At 51.1% G+C, this 17,137-nt stretch overlaps 1 protein-coding gene across 7 annotated transcripts in view; it reads left to right on the forward strand.

Annotated features, from left to right (window-relative positions):
* LOC110527298 (arf-GAP with GTPase, ANK repeat and PH domain-containing protein 1) overlaps nucleotides 1–17,137 on the forward strand; it is a 249,244-nt gene that overhangs the window by 53,562 nt on the left and 178,545 nt on the right. For 4 of the 7 annotated variants that reach the window (XM_036982298.1, XM_036982299.1, XM_036982297.1 and 1 more), the window contains exon 1: nucleotides 1–1,161. This exon is cut by the window's left edge. The exons of the other annotated variants lie outside the window; for them this stretch is intronic. In XM_036982298.1, the coding sequence (XP_036838193.1) occupies nucleotides 1–1,161 (1,161 nt within the window). The remainder of the gene's footprint in view (nucleotides 1,162–17,137) is intronic. 7 annotated transcript variants of the gene reach the window in all.

The following is a 17,137-nucleotide window of genomic DNA, read 5'->3' on the forward strand; positions in this document are numbered from 1 at the left end:
CTTACCGTCGCGAGGTCTCCTCGGAGCTCCAGAGGAGTTGTCTGCTGGAGGAGCTGAAAGAAGTTGAGGATGAAAGCGACGAGTTCCACTCACACAACTACATGAGAAATTTCAGGACATTCAGCACCGGACAATTAGAACTGGGAAGGCTTAAAATGAAAAAGGTGCATCAGTTGCATAAAGAGTTGAAGGAAACTAGCCCCTCCACAGAGCCTGGTAACAACAGCCAGGCCTCAGAGGAGACCATGTCACCGCAGAGTCAGAAGAAATCACAGGGGATAAGCTGGACACAGGAAAGCGCTGAAACTGACTCGAGGCTTAAGGGGGATATTTGCACGGAGACTGAAAAAACCTTGACAACATCTGCTTCCTACGGTGAGAATGGGAGTGTTGATCAGAAGAAAATACTTCTGAAAGCCAAGAGCACAGAGGACAAGGGCAGTGATGCTCCAACTAATGGGGACGGGGGTAAGGACAAGTCGTGTGCGTCCAAAAGTAACGGAAGAGCCGTCAAGGCCTCTCCCGAGACACCGCCACTGAAGAGCCACCCCAGCCTGCTTCGCCGGAGCTTCAGTTTCCGACACTGGACGGGTGGCGAACTGCTCCGCATCCGGGCCCTCTCCAAAGACCAGCACCACAGCAGCATCCGGGCCCTCTCCAAAGACCAGCACCACAGCAGCTCTGGGTGTGTCGGCCGCGGGGAAGGAACAGCCTGGGACGACAACCAGACCCCCCAGTCCACAGTCCTCCAGAACCCGGCTTACGATGAGACGGGACCTCCTAAACGAAACACGTTAGAAGTCGGGGCTGTCCTTAACAAGACTGACTCAATGACGGAGCTGAGCCGCTGGGAACGAGCGAGAGGCAAAAACCGCACATTGGACAACAGCGATCTGATCACTCTTTCCATGAAGAGTGTGTCAGAGAAGGAGGGGTTTCTGAGAGGCACCGGCTGCCGCTCCAGTGGCTCGGACCGGCGGCTGGTCAGGTTCTTCAGCGGTATCTTCTCCAGGAAGGATGGAGGGATGGTGTCTACCTCCACTCCGGTGGGCAGCCCCAGCACTAACCGCTCCCTCAGGAAGGGGAAGAGGAGCGGCCCCATGGCCTACTCCCAGTCCAGCACAGAGAGTGTTAACGGAGGAGGAGGCCTGTCGTCAGAGGGTAAAGGATGCTTTTCTTTACACACACACACCAGTTGAAGCTACAGGGTCCACGGATTGTTTTTGGCCTGCGCCTCTCCCCTCTCTCTGCCTCTCTCTCTGCCTCCCTCTACATCTCTCCGTCTCTCTGCTGTTTGTAGAGCTGAGGGGTGAAAGGCCAGGATATCTCTCTGCTGTTTGTAGAGCTGAGGGGTGAAGGGCCAGGATATCTCTCTGCTGTTTGTAGAGCTTAGGGGCGAAGGGCCAGGATATCTCTCTGCTGTTTGTAGAGCTGAGGGGTGAAGGGCCAGGATATCTCTCTGCTGTTTGTAGAGCTGAGGGGTGAAGGGCCAGGATATCTCTCTGCTGTTTGTAGAGCTGAGGGGTGAAGGGCCAGGATATCTCTCTGCTGTTTGTAGAGCTGAGGGGTGAAGGGCCAGGATATCTCTCTGCTGTTTGTAGAGCTGAGGGGTGAAGGGCCAGGATATCTCTCTGCTGTCTGTAGAGCTGAGGGGTGAAGGGCCAGGATATCTCTCTGCTGTTTGTAGAGCTGAGGGGTGAAGGGCCAGGATATCTCTGCTGTCTGTAGAGCTGAGGGGTGAAGGGCCAGGATCTCTGTTTGACGGTAGAAGACCATTATTTGTTTAGGACAGGAGGGTGATGTTTCTCCTGTCTCTCTGATGCCTGCTGCTGGCGTTGATCTTTCATTATAGTCTACTGCTGCTGGCGTTGATCTTTCATTATAGTCTACTGCTGTTGTCTGTGGTTCTTATAGTCTACTGCTGTTGTCTGTGGTTCTTATAGTCTACTGCTGTTGTCTGAGGTTCATATAGTCTACTGCTGTTGTCTGTGGTTCTTATAGTCTACTGCTGTTGTCTGTGGTTCTTATAGGCCGCTGCTGTTGTCTGAGGTTCATATAGTCTACTGCTGTTGTCTGAGGTTCATATAGTCTACTGCTGTTGTCTGTGGTTCTTATAGGCCGCTGCTGTTGTCTGAGGTTCATATAGTCTACTGCTGTTGTCTGTGGTTCTTATAGTCTACTGCTGTTGTCTGTGGTTCTTATAGGCCTCTGCTGTTGTCTGAGGTTCATATAGTCTACTGCTGTTGTCTGTGGTTCTTATAGTCTACTGCTGTTGTCTGTGGTTCATATAGTCTACTGCTGTTGTCTGTGGTTCTTATAGTCTACTGCTGTTGTCTGTGGTTCTTATAGGCCGCTGCTGTTGTCTGTGGTTCTTATAGGCCGCTACTGTTGTCTTTCATTATAGTCTACTGCTGTTGTCTGTGGTTCTTATAGTCTACTGCTGTTGTCTGAGGTTCATATAGTCTACTGCTGTTGTCTGTGGTTCTTATAGTCTACTGCTGTTGTCTGTGGTTCTTATAGGCCGCTACTGTTGTCTTTCATTATAGTCTACTGCTGTTGTCTGTGGTTCATATAGTCTACTGCTGTTGTCTGTGGTTCTTATAGTCTACTGCTGTTGTCTGTGGTTCTTATAGTCTACTGCTGTTGTCTGTGGTTCATATAGTCTACTGCTGTTGTCTGTGGTTCTTATAGTCTACTGCTGTTGTCTGTGGTTCATATAGTCTACTGCTGTTGTCTGAGGTTCTTATAGTCTACTGCTGTTGTCTGTGGTTCTTATAGTCTACTGCTGTTGTCTGAGGTTCTTATAGTCTACTGCTGTTGTCTGAGGTTCATATAGTCTACTGCTGTTGTCTGAGGTTCATATAGTCTACTGCTGTTGTCTGAGGTTCATATAGTCTACTGCTGTTGTCTGTGGTTCTTATAGTCTACTGCTGTTGTCTGTGGTTCTTATAGTCTACTGCTGTTGTCTGTGGTTCTTATAGTCTACTGCTGTTGTCTGATGTTCATATAGTCTACTGCTGTTGTCTGTGGTTCTTATAGTCTACTGCTGTTGTCTGTGGTTCTTATAGTCTACTGCTGTTGTCTGAGGTTCATATAGTCTACTGCTGTTGTCTGAGGTTCTTATAGTCTACTGCTGTTGTCTGTGGTTCTTATAGTCTACTGCTGTTGTCTGAGGTTCTTATAGTCTACTGCTGTTGTCTGTGGTTCTTATAGTCTACTGCTGTTGTCTGTGGTTCTTATAGTCTACTGCTGTTGTCTGAGGTTCATATAGTCTACTGCTGTTGTCTGAGGTTCATATAGTCTACTGCTGTTGTCTGAGGTTCATATAGTCTACTGCTGTTGTCTGAGGTTCATATAGTCTACTGCTGTTGTCTGAGGTTCATATAGTCTACTGCTGTTGTCTGAGGTTCATATAGTCTACTGCTGTTGTCTGAGGTTCATATAGTCTACTGCTGTTGTCTGAGGTTCATATAGTCTACTGCTGTTGTCTGTGGTTCTTATAGTCTACTGCTGTTGTCTGTAGTTCTTATAGTCTACTGCTGTTGTCTGTAGTTCTTATAGTCTACTGCTGTTGTCTGTGGTTCATATAGTCTACTGCTGTTGTCTGAGGTTCATATAGTCTACTGCTGTTGTCTGTGGTTCTTATAGTCTACTGCTGTTGTCTGAGGTTCATATAGTCTACTGCTGTTGTCTGTGGTTCATATAGTCTACTGCTGTTGTCTGAGGTTCATATAGTCTACTGCTGTTGTCTGTGGTTCTTATAGTCTACTGCTGTTGTCTGAGGTTCATATAGTCTACTGCTGTTGTCTGTGGTTCTTATAGTCTACTGCTGTTGTCTGTGGTTCTTATAGTCTACTGCTGTTGTCTGAGGTTCTTATAGTCTACTGCTGTTGTCTGTGGTTCATATAGTCTACTGCTGTTGTCTGTGGTTCATATAGTCTACTGCTGTTGTCTGAGGTTCTTATAGTCTACTGCTGTTGTCTGAGGTTCATATAGTCTACTGCTGTTGTCTGAGGTTCTTATAGTCTACTGCTGTTGTCTGAGGTTCTTATAGTCTACTGCTGTTGTCTGAGGTTCATATAGTCTACTGCTGTTGTCTGAGGTTCATATAGTCTACTGCTGTTGTCTGTGGTTCTTATAGTCTACTGCTGTTGTCTGAGGTTCTTATAGTCTACTGCTGTTGTCTGAGGTTCTTATAGTCTACTGCTGTTGTCTGAGGTTCATATAGTCTACTGCTGTTGTCTGAGGTTCATATAGTCTACTGCTGTTGTCTGTGGTTCATATAGTCTACTGCTGTTGTCTGAGGTGTCTGTGGCTTGTAGGAAGGCTGGCAGTTCTTCAGTCTATCAACATACATCTGTGAGGGAAAATGTGCAGGTGGCACAAACATGAAGAGAAGGATGTTTTAATCCAAGGCTACCGACTGATTCATCTGCTTGATTTATCTCTCCCTCACACACTCCACACACACACCTCTGCATCCTCTTCCACTTGTGGAAAGTGTGATATGATAGAGGAAGTGTGTTGTTCCATTTAGAGCTGGCGACTCACTTTAGTCTTCCTGTGTCTGTATGACCAGAGGCCCTCTCTGTGTCTGTATGACCAGAGGCCCTCTCTGTGTCTGTATGACCAGAGGCCCTCTCTGTGTCTGTATGACCAGAGGCCCTCTCTGTTTCTGTATGACCAGAGGCCCTCTCTGTTTCTGTATGACCAGAGGCCCTCTCTGTGTCTGTATGACCAGAGGCCCTCTCTGTGTCTGTATGACCAGAGGCCCTCTCTGTGTCTGTATGACCAGAGGCCCTCTCTGTGTCTGTATGACCAGAGGCCCTCTCTGTGTCTGTATGACCAGAGGCCCTCTCTGTGTCTGTATGACCAGAGGCCCTCTCTGTGTCTGTATGACCAGAGGCCCTCTCTGTGTCTGTATGACCAGAGGCCCTCTCTGTGTCTGTATGACCAGAGGCCCTCTCTGTGTCTGTATGACCAGAGGCCCTCTCTGTGTCTGTATGACCAGAGGCCCTCTCTGTGTCTGTATGACCAGAGGCCCTCTCTGTGTCTGTATGACCAGAGGCCCTCTCTGTGTCTGTATGACCAGAGGCCCTCTCTGTGTCTGTATGACCAGAGGCCCTCTCTGTGTCTGTATGACCAGAGGCCCTCTCTGTGTCTGTATGACCAGAGGCCCTCTCTGTGTCTGTATGACCAGAGGCCCTCTCTGACTGGCTGGCTGGATGGCTGACTGCAGAACCCTAAAAACATCAGGCTCTTGACTCCCTGTATTGTTATTGGCCAGTTCCCTCTTCAAGGGGGTCTCAGGAATTCCGGCAATGTGGATGCACCCCTAGCCGTATCAGGGACGGTGTCATCAAAGTCCATTAAATCTCCCTCTGGCGCCACCCACACCCTAACCCAACACCCAGCCCCACCTCCCTCTGGCCCCACCCTAACCCAGCCCCACCTCCCTCTGGCCCCACCCTAACCCAGCCCCACCTCCCTCTGGCCCCACCCACACCCTAACCCAACACTCAGCCCCACCTCCCCCTGGCCCCACCCACACCCTAACCCAACTCCCAGCCCCACCTCCCTCTGGCCCCACCCACACCCTAACCCAACACCCAGCCCCACCTCCCTCTGGCCCCATCCACACCCTAACCCAACACCCAGCCCCACCTCCCTCCTGCCCCACCCTAACCCAACACCCAGCCCCACCTCCCTCTGGCGCCACCCACACCCAACTCCCAGCCCCACCTCTCTCTAACTGGTTAATGGTGTCAGGTATGAGTGGGTGTATATGGAAGGCAGGTTATAGAGGGAGGGAATGTGTGTGTTAGGTGTATGACCTACATCCACAGCCATGCAGAAGTGATGTGAAGGACATGTGTCAAAAGGCAGCCTGGTGAGTGTTTAAAAAAAAATATATATATACCCAGAGGAGTCGTTCCTCTCTCCTACTCACTCTCAAAGAGGAGTTGTTCCTCTCTCCTACTCACTCTCAAAGAGGAGTCGTTCCTCTCTCCTACTCACTCTCACAGAGAGTCGTTCCTCTCTCCTACTCACTCTCAAAGAGGAGTCGTTCCTCTCTCCTACTCACTCTCACAGAGAGTCGTTCCTCTCTCCTACTCACTCTCAAAGAGGAGTCGTTCCTCTCTCCTACTCACTCTCACAGAGAGTCGTTCCTCTCTCCTACTCACTCTCACAGAGAGTCGTTCCTCTCTCCTACTCACTCTCACAGAGAGTCGTTCCTCTCTCCTACTCACTCTCACAGAGAGTCGTTCCTCTCTCCTACTCACTCTCACAGAGAGTCGTTCCTCTCTCCTACTCACGCTCACAGAGAGTCGTTCCTCTCTCCTACTCACGCTCACAGAGGAGTCGTTCCTCTCTCCTACTCACTCTCACAGAGGAGCAGATAAACAGTAATTTACTCAGTCACTCTCTGAGCTTCACTCTGATATGTTACTAGGTCACATATTACTCACTCATCTATTTTGTTACACACACACACACACACACACACATCAGAGGGGCTCATTTGACTTGCAGCTCAGTGCCTGTTAACTGGCTGAGATGAAGCAGGTCTTGTAGTTATAGCTCCTTTGATCTCTCTCTCTCCTGAGCACCCTCTTCTTTTTCTCTCTTTCTCTTCTCTCTCTCTCTCACACACACACACACACACACACACACACACACACACACACACACACACACACACACACACACACACACACACACACACACACACAGTGACTACTGCAGTGGTGTTATCTGAGACCTACTCCCACAATGGGTATAATAGGAGTAATATCCAGTTAGGACTGTGGCCAAGAGGGATTGATGTTGATTAGTGTTGGTTCTACTAGATTCCTGCAGCTGTTTTCTCCACTAGTTTGGTCTGGCTCTCTTCTGTTCTGGGGAGGTTCGCCACTAGTTTGGTCTGGCTCTCTTCTTTTCTGGGGAGGTTCTCCACTAGTTTGGTCTGGCTCTCTTCTGTACTGGATAGGTTCTCCACTAGTTTGGTCTGGCTCTCTTCTGTTCTGGGGAGGTTCTCCACTAGTTTGGTCTGGCTCTCTTCTGTTCTGGGGAGGTTCTCCACTAGTTTGGTCTGGCTCTCTTCTGTTCTGGGGAGGTTCTCCACTAGTTTGGTCTGGCTCTGTTCTGTTCCGGGGAGGTTCTCCATTAGTTTGGTCTGGCTCTCTTCGGTCTCCGGGAGGTTCTCCAGTAGTTTGGCCTGGCTCTCTTCTGTCCCCGGGAGGTTCTCCATTAGTTTGGTCTGGCTCTCTTTTGTTCTTGGGAGGACAGCATGCCTAGAAGACACAATAAGACCAAGTTTATCCTTAGCAGAGGAAGTGTGTCTGTTAGTGTGTGTCTGTCTGTCTGTTAGTGTGTGTGTGTCTGTCTGTTAGTGTGTGTGTGTCTGTCTGTTGGTGTGTGTGTTTGATAGACTGACTGTATCCCTGAGTCTAGGCCTATATGTGTCAGTATTGTGTCTGTGTCTGATAGACTGACTGTATCCCTGAGTCTAGGCCTATATGTGTCAGTATTGTGTCTGTGTCTGATAGACTGACTGTATCCCTGAGTCTCGGCCTATATATGTCAGTATTGTGTCTGTGTCTGATAGACTGACTGTATCCCTGAGTCTAGGCCTATATATGTCAGTATTGTGTCTGTGTCTGATAGACTGACAGTATCCCTGAGTCTAGGCCTATATATGTCAGTATTGTGTGTTCCTCTCTCCCTATTTGACAAATGATCAGAGATGAAAGTTAAACAGGACAGTCCACTATCTTTATGCACAGTTCTAATTGTCTACATAGGACTGACATCTGTCTGTCTGTCAGTCCAGGTCTTTATTGTGATGTCAGTCAGTCCAGGTCTTTATTGTGATGTCAGTCAGTCCAGGTCTTTGTTGTGATGTCAGTCAGTCCAGGTCTTTGTTGTGATGTCAGTCAGTCCAGGTCTTTATTGTGATGTCAGTCAGTCCAGGTCTTTATTGTGATGTCAGTCAGTCCAGGTCTTTATTGTGATGTCAGTCAGTCCAGGTCTTTATTGTGATGTCAGTCAGTCCAGGTCTTTGTTGTGATGTCAGTCAGTCCAGGTCTTTATTGTGATGTCAGTCAGTCCAGGTCTTTATTGTGATGTCAGTCAGTCCAGGTCTTTATTGTGATGTCAGTCAGTCCAGGTCTTTATTGTGATGTCAGTCAGTCCATGTCTTTATTGTGATGTCAGTCAGTCCAGGTCTTTGTTGTGATGTCAGTCAGTCCAGGTCTCTGTTGTGATGTCAGTCAGTCCAGGTCAGTCAGTCCAGGTCAGTGTATCAGTCAGTCCAGGTCTCTGTTGTGATGTCAGTCAGTCCAGGTCTCTGTTGTGATGTCAGTCAGTCCAGGTCAGTGTATAAGTCAGTCCAGGTCTCTATTGTGATGTCAGTCAGTCCAGGTCAGGGTATAAGTCAGTCCAGGTCTCTATTGTGATGTCAGTCAGTCCAGGTCAGGGTATAAGTCAGTCCAGGTCTCTATTGTGATGTCAGTCAGTCCAGGTCAGTGTATCAGTCAGTCCAGGTCTCTGTTGTGATGTCAGTCAGTCCAGGTCTCTGTTGTGATGTCAGTCAGTCCAGGTCAGTGTATAAGTCAGTCCAGGTCTCTATTGTGATGTCAGTCAGTCCAGGTCTCTGTTGTGATGTCAGTCAGTCCAGGTCTCTATTGTGATGTCAGTCCAGGTCAGTGTATAAGTCAGTCCAGGTTTCTATTGTGATGTCAGTCAGCCCAGGTCTCAATTGTGATGTCAGTGTATATGTTCTCCACCTTGACCTCACTTCTCTTCTGTACTCTGTTCTTTCTTATTTAAAAAGTTGCTGTGACCAGAAAGGGCATACACCGTGTGTGTGCGTGCATACCCGTGTCTGTTTCTCTGTATCTGCTGTCTCTCTCTCTATTCCTCCCTCCATGCCCATGTGTGTTTCTCTGTATCTGCTGTCTCTCTCTATTCCTCCCTCTGTCTCTGTGCAGTAATGAGTCCACTGTGGCCTGTTCTGGCTGTGTAGAGACATGGAGTCAGGACTGGAGAAATCACCAGCTCCTACAGATAACTAACCATAGCAGTGACAGTGGGGGAGCAGCAGCTGCCAGTGTAGTAGCAGCAGCTGCCAGTGTAGTAGCAGCAGCTGCCAGTGTAGTAGCAGCCAGTGTTGTTGCAGTAGCAGCCAGTGTTGTTGCAGTAGCAGCCAGTGTTGTTGCAGTAGCAGCCAGTGTTGTTGCAGTAGCAGCCAGTGTTGTTGCAGTAGCAGCCAGTGTAGCAGCAGCAGCCAGTGTTGTTGCAGTAGCAGCCAGTGTTGTTGCAGTAGCAGCCAGTGTAGTAGCAGCAGCTGCCAGTGTAGTAGCAGCCAGTGTTGTTGCAGTAGCAGCCAGTGTTGTTGCAGTAGCAGCCAGTGTTGTTGCAGCAGCAGCCAGTGTTGTTGCAGCAGCAGCCAGTGTAGTTGCAGCAGCAGCCAGTGTAGCTGCAGCAGCAGCCAGTGTAGCAGCAGCAGCAGCCAGTGTAGCAGCAGCAGCAGCAGCCAGTGTAGCAGCAGCAGCAGCAGCCAGTGTAGCCAGTGTAGCAGCAGCAGCAGCAGCCAGTGTAGTAGCAGCCAGTGTAGCAGCAGCAGCAGCAGTAGCAGCCAGTGTAGCAGCAGCAGTAGCAGCCAGTGTAGCAGCAGCAGCAGCAGCCAGTGTAGCAGCAGCCAGTGTAGCAGCAGCAGCAGCAGCAGCCAGTGTAGCAGCAGCAGTAGCAGCCAGTGTAGCAGCAGCAGCAGCAGCAGCCAGTGTAGCAGCAGCAGTAGCAGCCAGTGTAGCAGCAGCAGTAGCAGCCAGTGTAGCAGCAGCAGCAGCCAGTGTAGCAGCAGCAGTAGCAGCCAGTGTAGCAGCAGCAGTAGCAGCCAGTGTAGCAGCAGCAGCCAGTGTTGTAGCAGCAGCAGCCAGTGTAGCAGCAGCAGCAGCCAGTGTAGCAGCAGCAGCAGCAGTAGCAGCCAGTGTAGCAGCAGCAGCCAGTGTAGCAGCAGCAGCAGCCAGTGTAGCAGCAGCAGCAGCAGTAGCAGCCAGTGTAGCAGCAGCAGTAGCAGCCAGTGCAGCAGCAGCAGCAGCCAGTGTAGCAGCAGCCAGTGTAGCAGCAGCAGCAGCAGCAGCCAGTGTAGCAGCAGCCAGTGTAGCAGCAGCAGCAGCCAGTGCAGCAGCAGCAGCAGCCAGTGTAGCAGCAGCAGCAGCAGCCAGTGTAGCAGCAGCAGCAGCCAGTGTAGCAGCAGCAGCAGCCAGTGTAGCAGCAGCAGCAGCCAGTGTAGCAGCAGCAGCAGCCAGTGTAGCAGCAGCAGCAGCCAGTGTAGCAGCAGCCAGTGTAGCAGCAGCCAGTGCAGCAGCAGCCAGTGTAGCAGCAGCAGCAGCCAGTGTAGCAGCAGCAGCAGCCAGTGTAGCAGCAGCAGCAGCCAGTGTAGCAGCAGCAGCAGCCAGTGTAGCAGCAGCAGCAGCCAGTGTAGCAGCAGCAGCTAGTAGAACCAACACAGCCAGGGAACATAACATAGTCCTACTGTAACACCTGGCAGCCCTCTCTGTGACTTAACAGCACCTTTCCAGATCTTGATTCAGGAGAGTAGAGACTGGTTTTTGATGGCCTTGGATTCTTTGTTCTCTTGCTCTTGGCCAAATGTTGTGTGTGTGTGTGGTCTTGCCCTAGACCTTCTAAGCTGTCCCTGCATTGTGTTTGTTTGAGTAGGACACACACACAGCCCTCTGTGCTTATTAGCTGGACACTGTCGCCCTGTGGTCGTCTTCACAGGGGTCATCTCATCATGGGGTTAAAGAGCATGCATGGGGCGGTGTGTGTGTGTTAGGGGGAGGCATTGTTGGGAGGTCGAGCCTTCACAGCCAGCGTACAACTGCCCTGTCTCCTCTCATCCTTTCCCCCACTCCTCTCTCCTCCTCTCCTCCTTTCCCCCACTCCTCTCTCCTCCTTTCCCCCACTCCTCTCTCCTCCTTTCCCCCACTCCTCTCTCCTCCTTTCCCCCACTCCTCTCTCCTCCTTTCCCCCACTCCTCTCTCCTCCTTTCCCCTTCTCCTCTCTCCTTCCTTTCCCCCTCTCCTCTCTCCTTCCTTTCCCCCTCTCCTCTCTCCTCCTTTCCCCCAATCCTCTCTCCTCCTTTACCCCTCTCCTCTCTCCTCCCTTTACCCCACCCCTCTCTCCTCCTTTCCCCCACTCCTCTCTCCTCCCTTTCCCCCACTCCTCTTTCCTCCCTTTCCCCCACTCCTCTCTCCTCCTTTCCCCCTCTCCTCTCTCCTCCTTTCCCCCTCTCCTCTCTCCTCCCTTTCCCCCTCTCCTCTCTCCTCCCTTTCCCCCACTCCTCTCTCCTCCCTTTCCCCCTCTCCACTCTCCTCATTTTCCCCCTCTCCACTCTCCTCTTTTTCCCCCCCTCCACTCTCCTCTTTTCCCCCTCTCCTCTCTCCTCCTTTTCCCCCTCTCCTCTCTCCTCCTTTCCCCCCTCTCCTCTCTCCTCTCTCCTCCTTTCTCCCCTCTCCTCTCTCCTCTCTCCTCCTTTCTCCTCTCTCCTCCTCTCTCCTACTTTCCCCCCCTCTCCTCTCTCCTCCTTTCCCCCCTCTCCTCTCTCCTTCTTTCCTTCTCTCCTCTCTCCTCCTTTCCCCCCTCTCCTCCTTTCCCCCCTCTCCTCTCTGTAGTCATGTTGCCAGGGGCCTGGAGAGAGGGATGCTGTGTGTCACATGTCGTGTGTGTGTCCTGTCTGTCACGGGTTGTGTGTGTGTCAGTGGAGGCTGCTGAGGGGAGGATGGCTCATAATAATGGCTCCAGCCATTACCTCGAGCCCTTCCTCCACAATTAATGTGCCACCAACCTCCTGTGGTGTGTGTGGGTCACGTGTTGTGTGTGTATGTGCGTTCATGCGCATATACATTGTCTCTGTGTGTTGCTCTCCCTTCTAACTTCTAGCAAAGGCCTGGCTCTAACCTAACCCTGCAGAGAGGGGGAGGAGTGCTAGCTAGCCAGCAGGCTCTAATCTAACCCTGCAGAGAGGGGGAGGAGTGCTAGCTAGCCAGCAGGCTCTAATCTAACCCTGCAGAGAGAGGGAGGAGTGCTAGCTAGCCAGCAGGCTCTAACCCTGCAGAGGGAGGGAGGAGTGCTAGCTAGCCAGCAGGCTCTAACCCTGCAGAGGGAGGGAGGAGTGCTAGCTAGCCAGCAGGCTCTAACCCTGCAGAGGGAGGGAGGAGTGCTAGCTAGCCAGCAGGCTCAAACCCTGCAGAGAGAAGGAGGAGTGCTAGCTAGCCAGCAGGCTCTAACCCTGCAGAGAGAGGGAGGAGTGTTAGCTAGCCAGCAGGCTCTAACCCTGCAGAGGGAGGGAGGAGTGCTAGCTAGCCAGCAGGCTCTAACCCTGCAGAGGGAGGGAGGAGTGCTAGCTAGCCAGCAGGCTCTAACCCTGCAGAGAGAGGGAGGAGTGCTAGCTAGCCAGCAGGCTCTAACCCTGGAGAGAGAAGGAGGAGTGCTAGCTAGCCAGCAGGCTCTAACCCTGCAGAGAGAGGGAGGAGTGCTAGCTAGCCAGCAGGCTCTAACCCTGCAGAGAGAGGGAAGAGTGTTAGCTAGCCAGCAGGCTCTAACCCTGCAGAGAGAGGGAGGAGTGCTAGCTAGCCAGCAGGCTCTAACCCTGCAGAGAGAAGGAGGAGTGCTAGCTAGCCAGCAGGCTCTAACCCTGCAGAGAGAGGGAGGAGTGCTAGCTAGCCAGCAGGCTCTAACCCTGCAGAGAGAGGGAGGAGTGCTAGCTAGCCAGCAGGCTCTAACCCTGCAGAGGGAGGGAGGAGTGCTAGCTAGCCAGCAGGCTCTAACCCTGCAGAGAGAAGGAGGAGTGCTAGCTAGCCAGCAGGCTCTAACCCTGCAGAGAGAAGGAGGAGTGCTAGCTAGCCAGCAGGCTCTAACCCTGCAGAGAGAGGGAGGAGTGCTAGCTAGCCAGCAGGCTCTAACCCTGCAGAGAGAGGGAGGAGTGCTAGCTAGCCAGCAGGCTCTAACCCTGCAGAGAGAGGGAGGAGTGCTAGCTAGCCAGCAGGCTCTAACCCTGCAGAGAGAGGGAGGAGTGCTAGCTAGCCAGCAGGCTCTAACCCTGCAGAGAGGGGGAGGAGTGCTAGCCAGCAGGCTCTAACCCTGCAGAGGGAGGGAGGAGTGCTAGCTAGCCAGCAGGCTCTAACCCTGCAGAGAGAGGGAGGAGTGCTAGCTAGCCAGCAGGCTCTAACCCTGCAGAGAGAGGGAGGAGTGCTAGCTAGCCAGCAGGCTCTAACCCTGCAGAGGGAGGGAGGAGTGCTAGCTAGCCAGCAGGCTCTAACCCTGCAGAGAGAGGGAGGAGTGCTAGCTAGCCAGCAGGCTCTAACCCTGCAGAGAGAGGGAGGAGTGCTAGCTAGCCAGCAGGCTCTAACCCTGCAGAGGGAGGGAGGAGTGCTAGCCAGCAGGCTCTAACCCTGCAGAGGGAGGGAGGAGTGCTAGCTAGCCAGCAGGCTCTAACCCTGCAGAGAGAGGGAAGAGTGTTAGCTAGCCAGCAGGCTCTAACCCTGGAGAGAGAGGGAAGAGTGCTAGCTAGCCAGCAGGCTCTAATCTAACCCTGCAGAGAGAGGGTGGAGTGCTAGCTAGCCAGCAGGCTCTAACCCTGCAGAGAGAGGGAGGAGTGCTAGCTAGCCAGCAGGCTCTAACCCTGCAGAGAGAGGGAGGAGTGCTAGCTAGCCAGCAGGCTCTAACCCTGCAGAGAGAGGGAGGAGTGCTAGCTAGCCAGCAGGCTCTAACCCTGCAGAGAGAGGGAGGAGTGCTAGCTAGCCAGCAGGCTCTAACCCTGCAGAGAGAGGGAGGAGTGCTAGCTAGCCAGCAGGCTCTAACCCTGCAGAGGGAGGGAGGAGTGCTAGCTAGCCAGCAGGCTCCAACCCTGCAGAGAGAGGGAGGAGTGCTAGCTAGCCAGCAGGCTCTAACCCTGCAGAGAGAGGGAGGAGTGCTAGCTAGCCAGCAGGCTCTAACCCTGCAGAGGGAGGGAGGAGTGCTAGCCAGCAGGCTCTAACCCTGCAGAGGGAGGGAGGAGTGCTAGCTAGCCAGCAGGCTCTAACCCTGCAGAGGGAGAGAGGAGTGCTAGCCAGCAGTCATAGACAGCCCAGCGTTACCACGTCCCCCTCCAGTAATGCCCTTACATCACTAGCCCTCTCCTTCCCTCTGTACAACACACACAGTACTTTAGAGAACCCTGTCCTTCATTTCACCATTCAGCTGGATCATCTGAAGAACAAAGTCCTCTAATGACAGTGGAAAGGTCTTGTTTGCTGCCATAGCTGTGGTTCTATTGCAACAGCCTTGTCCAGATGTTGGGAGTGTAGCATCCCTGCTGCATTGTTCCAACTGACTCTCTGAATACAGAGTAGACTGTCAGCATTTCAGGCTCCGGTTACAAGTTAGGATCACGTTGGCACAGTTCTAGGATCAGCTTATCCAAATCCTATCCTATTACGCTGACCTTAAACCATTTGAGATTTGATAACTCAAAACTGACCACACGTTGGTGTGTAGGGTGGAAATCTTAACTTAATCCACATTTCAGAGACCCCTCTCTCCTTCATCTCTCATTCTCCTCCTCTCTCCTCTTATCCTCCCCTCTCTCCTCTTCTCCTCTCTCCTTCTCCCCTCTCCTCTCTCCTTCTCCCCTCTCCTCCTCCTCCTCCTCTCCTCTCCTCCTCCCCCTCTCCTCTCCTCCTCTCCCTCTCCTCTCCTCCCCTCTCCTCTTCTCCTCCTCCTCTCTCTCCTCTTCCTTTCTCAACCTCTCTTCTCCTCCTCTCCTCCCCTCTCCTCTTCTCCTCCCCTCTCCTCTTCTCCTCCCCTCTCCTCTTCTCCTCCCCTCTCCTCTTCTCCTCCCCTCTCCTCTTCTCCTCCTCTCTCTTCCCCCCTGTCTTCTCTCTTCCTCTTCCCCCCCTGAGAGCTAGTTGGGTCAGTCCCATTGGGAACCATTCAGAGTTCTAACGTTACAGTAATATTTAGTGAACTATAGTGATAATCCTCTCTGTTGTTTCAGCCTTCATCACCTCCACTGTCCCCTAGGCTCATTGTCTCCCCTGACACACACACACACACACACACACAGGAGTGCTGCAGCGAAGGAGAAAGACCCCTATAGGTTGCAATACGTTCTAAATCTGTCTGCTCTAGCCGGCTATGGCTCACTGGTTGTGAAGGACCACCAGGCTTAACCCACTGATTAAATGGACTCATCTAATCGCTAGACTAACCCCCTGTGTTTACACACTACGCTGGGAAACCTGAAAGTGAGCTTGGTGTGTGTGTGTGTGTGTGTGTGTGTGTACAGACAGGGGGATCAGAATAGCTAGTATAATGATTAGTGTTTTTTAGGATGGGGATCAAAGCAACAGCGCCCACTGCCAAGTGTGTATTGGCATCAGCATTCATGAATGTGTGTGTCACGCTTCACTGATTTAAAAAGCTGATATTGAGGTCAGTGTGTGTGTGTGTGTGTTCCAGCAGATTAGCGCTAGAGAGTGCATGCTCGGGATTGGCAGATGCTCATCAGCAGGGGGACCAGAGAGAGAGGATGGTGTCTGTTGAGCAGGGTGGAGGGAGGGGCATAGGGAGAATCTATTTATGTACTGTATTCTATAGAACACACCTCTCCAGAGAGAGAGAGGATGGTATGTTTATGTACTGTATTCTATATGACACACCTCTCCAGAGAGAGAGAGGGTGGTATGTTTATGTACTGTATTCTATAGGACACACCTCTCCAGAGAGAGAGAGGATGGTATGTTTATGTACTGTATTCTATAGAACACACCTCTCCAGAGAGAGACAGGATGGTATGTTTATGTACTGTATTCTATAGGACACACCTCTCCAGAGAGAGAGAGGATGGTATGTTTATGTACTGTATTCTATAGAACACACCTCTCCAGAGAGAGAGGATTGTATGTTTATGTACTGTATTCTATAGAACACACCTCTCCAGAGAGAGAGAGGATGGTATGTTTATGTACTGTATTCTATAGGACACACCTCTCCAGAGAGAGAGGATGGTATGTTTATGTACTGTATTCTATAGAACACACCTCTCCAGAGAGAGAGAGGATGGTATGTTTATGTACTGTATTCTATAGAACACACCTCTCCAGAGAGAGAGAGAGGATGGTATGTTTATGTACTGTATTCTATAGAACACACCTCTCCAGAGAGAGAGAGGATGGTATGTTTATGTACTGTATTCTATAGGACACACCTCTCCAGAGAGAGAGGATGGTATGTTTATGTACTGTATTCTATAGAACACACCTCTCCAGAGAGAGAGGATGGTATGTTAATGTACTGTATTCTATAGGACACACCTCTCCAGAGAGAGAGAGAGGATGGTATGTTTATGTACTGTATTCTATAGAACACACCTCTCCAGAGAGAGAGAGAGGATGGTATGTTTATGTACTGTATTCTATAGAACACACCTCTCCAGAGAGAGAGAGGATGGTATGTTTATGTACTGTATTCTATAGAACACACCTCTCCAGAGAGGGAGAGGATGGTATGTTTATGTACTGTATTCTATAGGACACACCTCTCCAGAGAGAGAGAGAGGATGGTATGTTTATGTACTGTATTCTATAGGACGCACCTCTCCAGAGAGAGAGGATGGTATGTTTATGTACTGTATTCTATAGAACACACCTCTCCAGAGAGAGAGAGGATGGTATGTTTATGTACTGTATTCTATAGGACACACCTCTCCAGAGAGAGAGAGAGGATGGTATGTTTATGTACTGTATTCTATAGGACACACCTCTCCAGAGAGAGAGAGAGGATGGTATGTTTATGTACTGTATTCTATAGAACACACCTCTCCAGAGAGAGAGAGGATGGTATGTTTATGTACTGTATTCTATAGGACACACCTCTCCAGAGAGAGAGGATGGTATGTTTATGTACTGTATTCTATAGGACACACCTCTCCAGAGAGAGAGAGAGAGGATGGTATGTTTATGTACTGTATTCTATAGGACACCTGGTTTAGATTGGAACAGGGAGCAGTGGTAGAGGATGGCTGTGACCCTCTACCCTGGTTTAGATTGGAACAGGGAGCAGTGGTAGAGGATGGCTGTGACCTCGCTAT

Source organism: Oncorhynchus mykiss, chromosome 7, assembly GCF_013265735.2.
Source record: "Oncorhynchus mykiss isolate Arlee chromosome 7, USDA_OmykA_1.1, whole genome shotgun sequence".
NCBI lineage: Eukaryota > Metazoa > Chordata > Actinopteri > Salmoniformes > Salmonidae > Oncorhynchus > Oncorhynchus mykiss.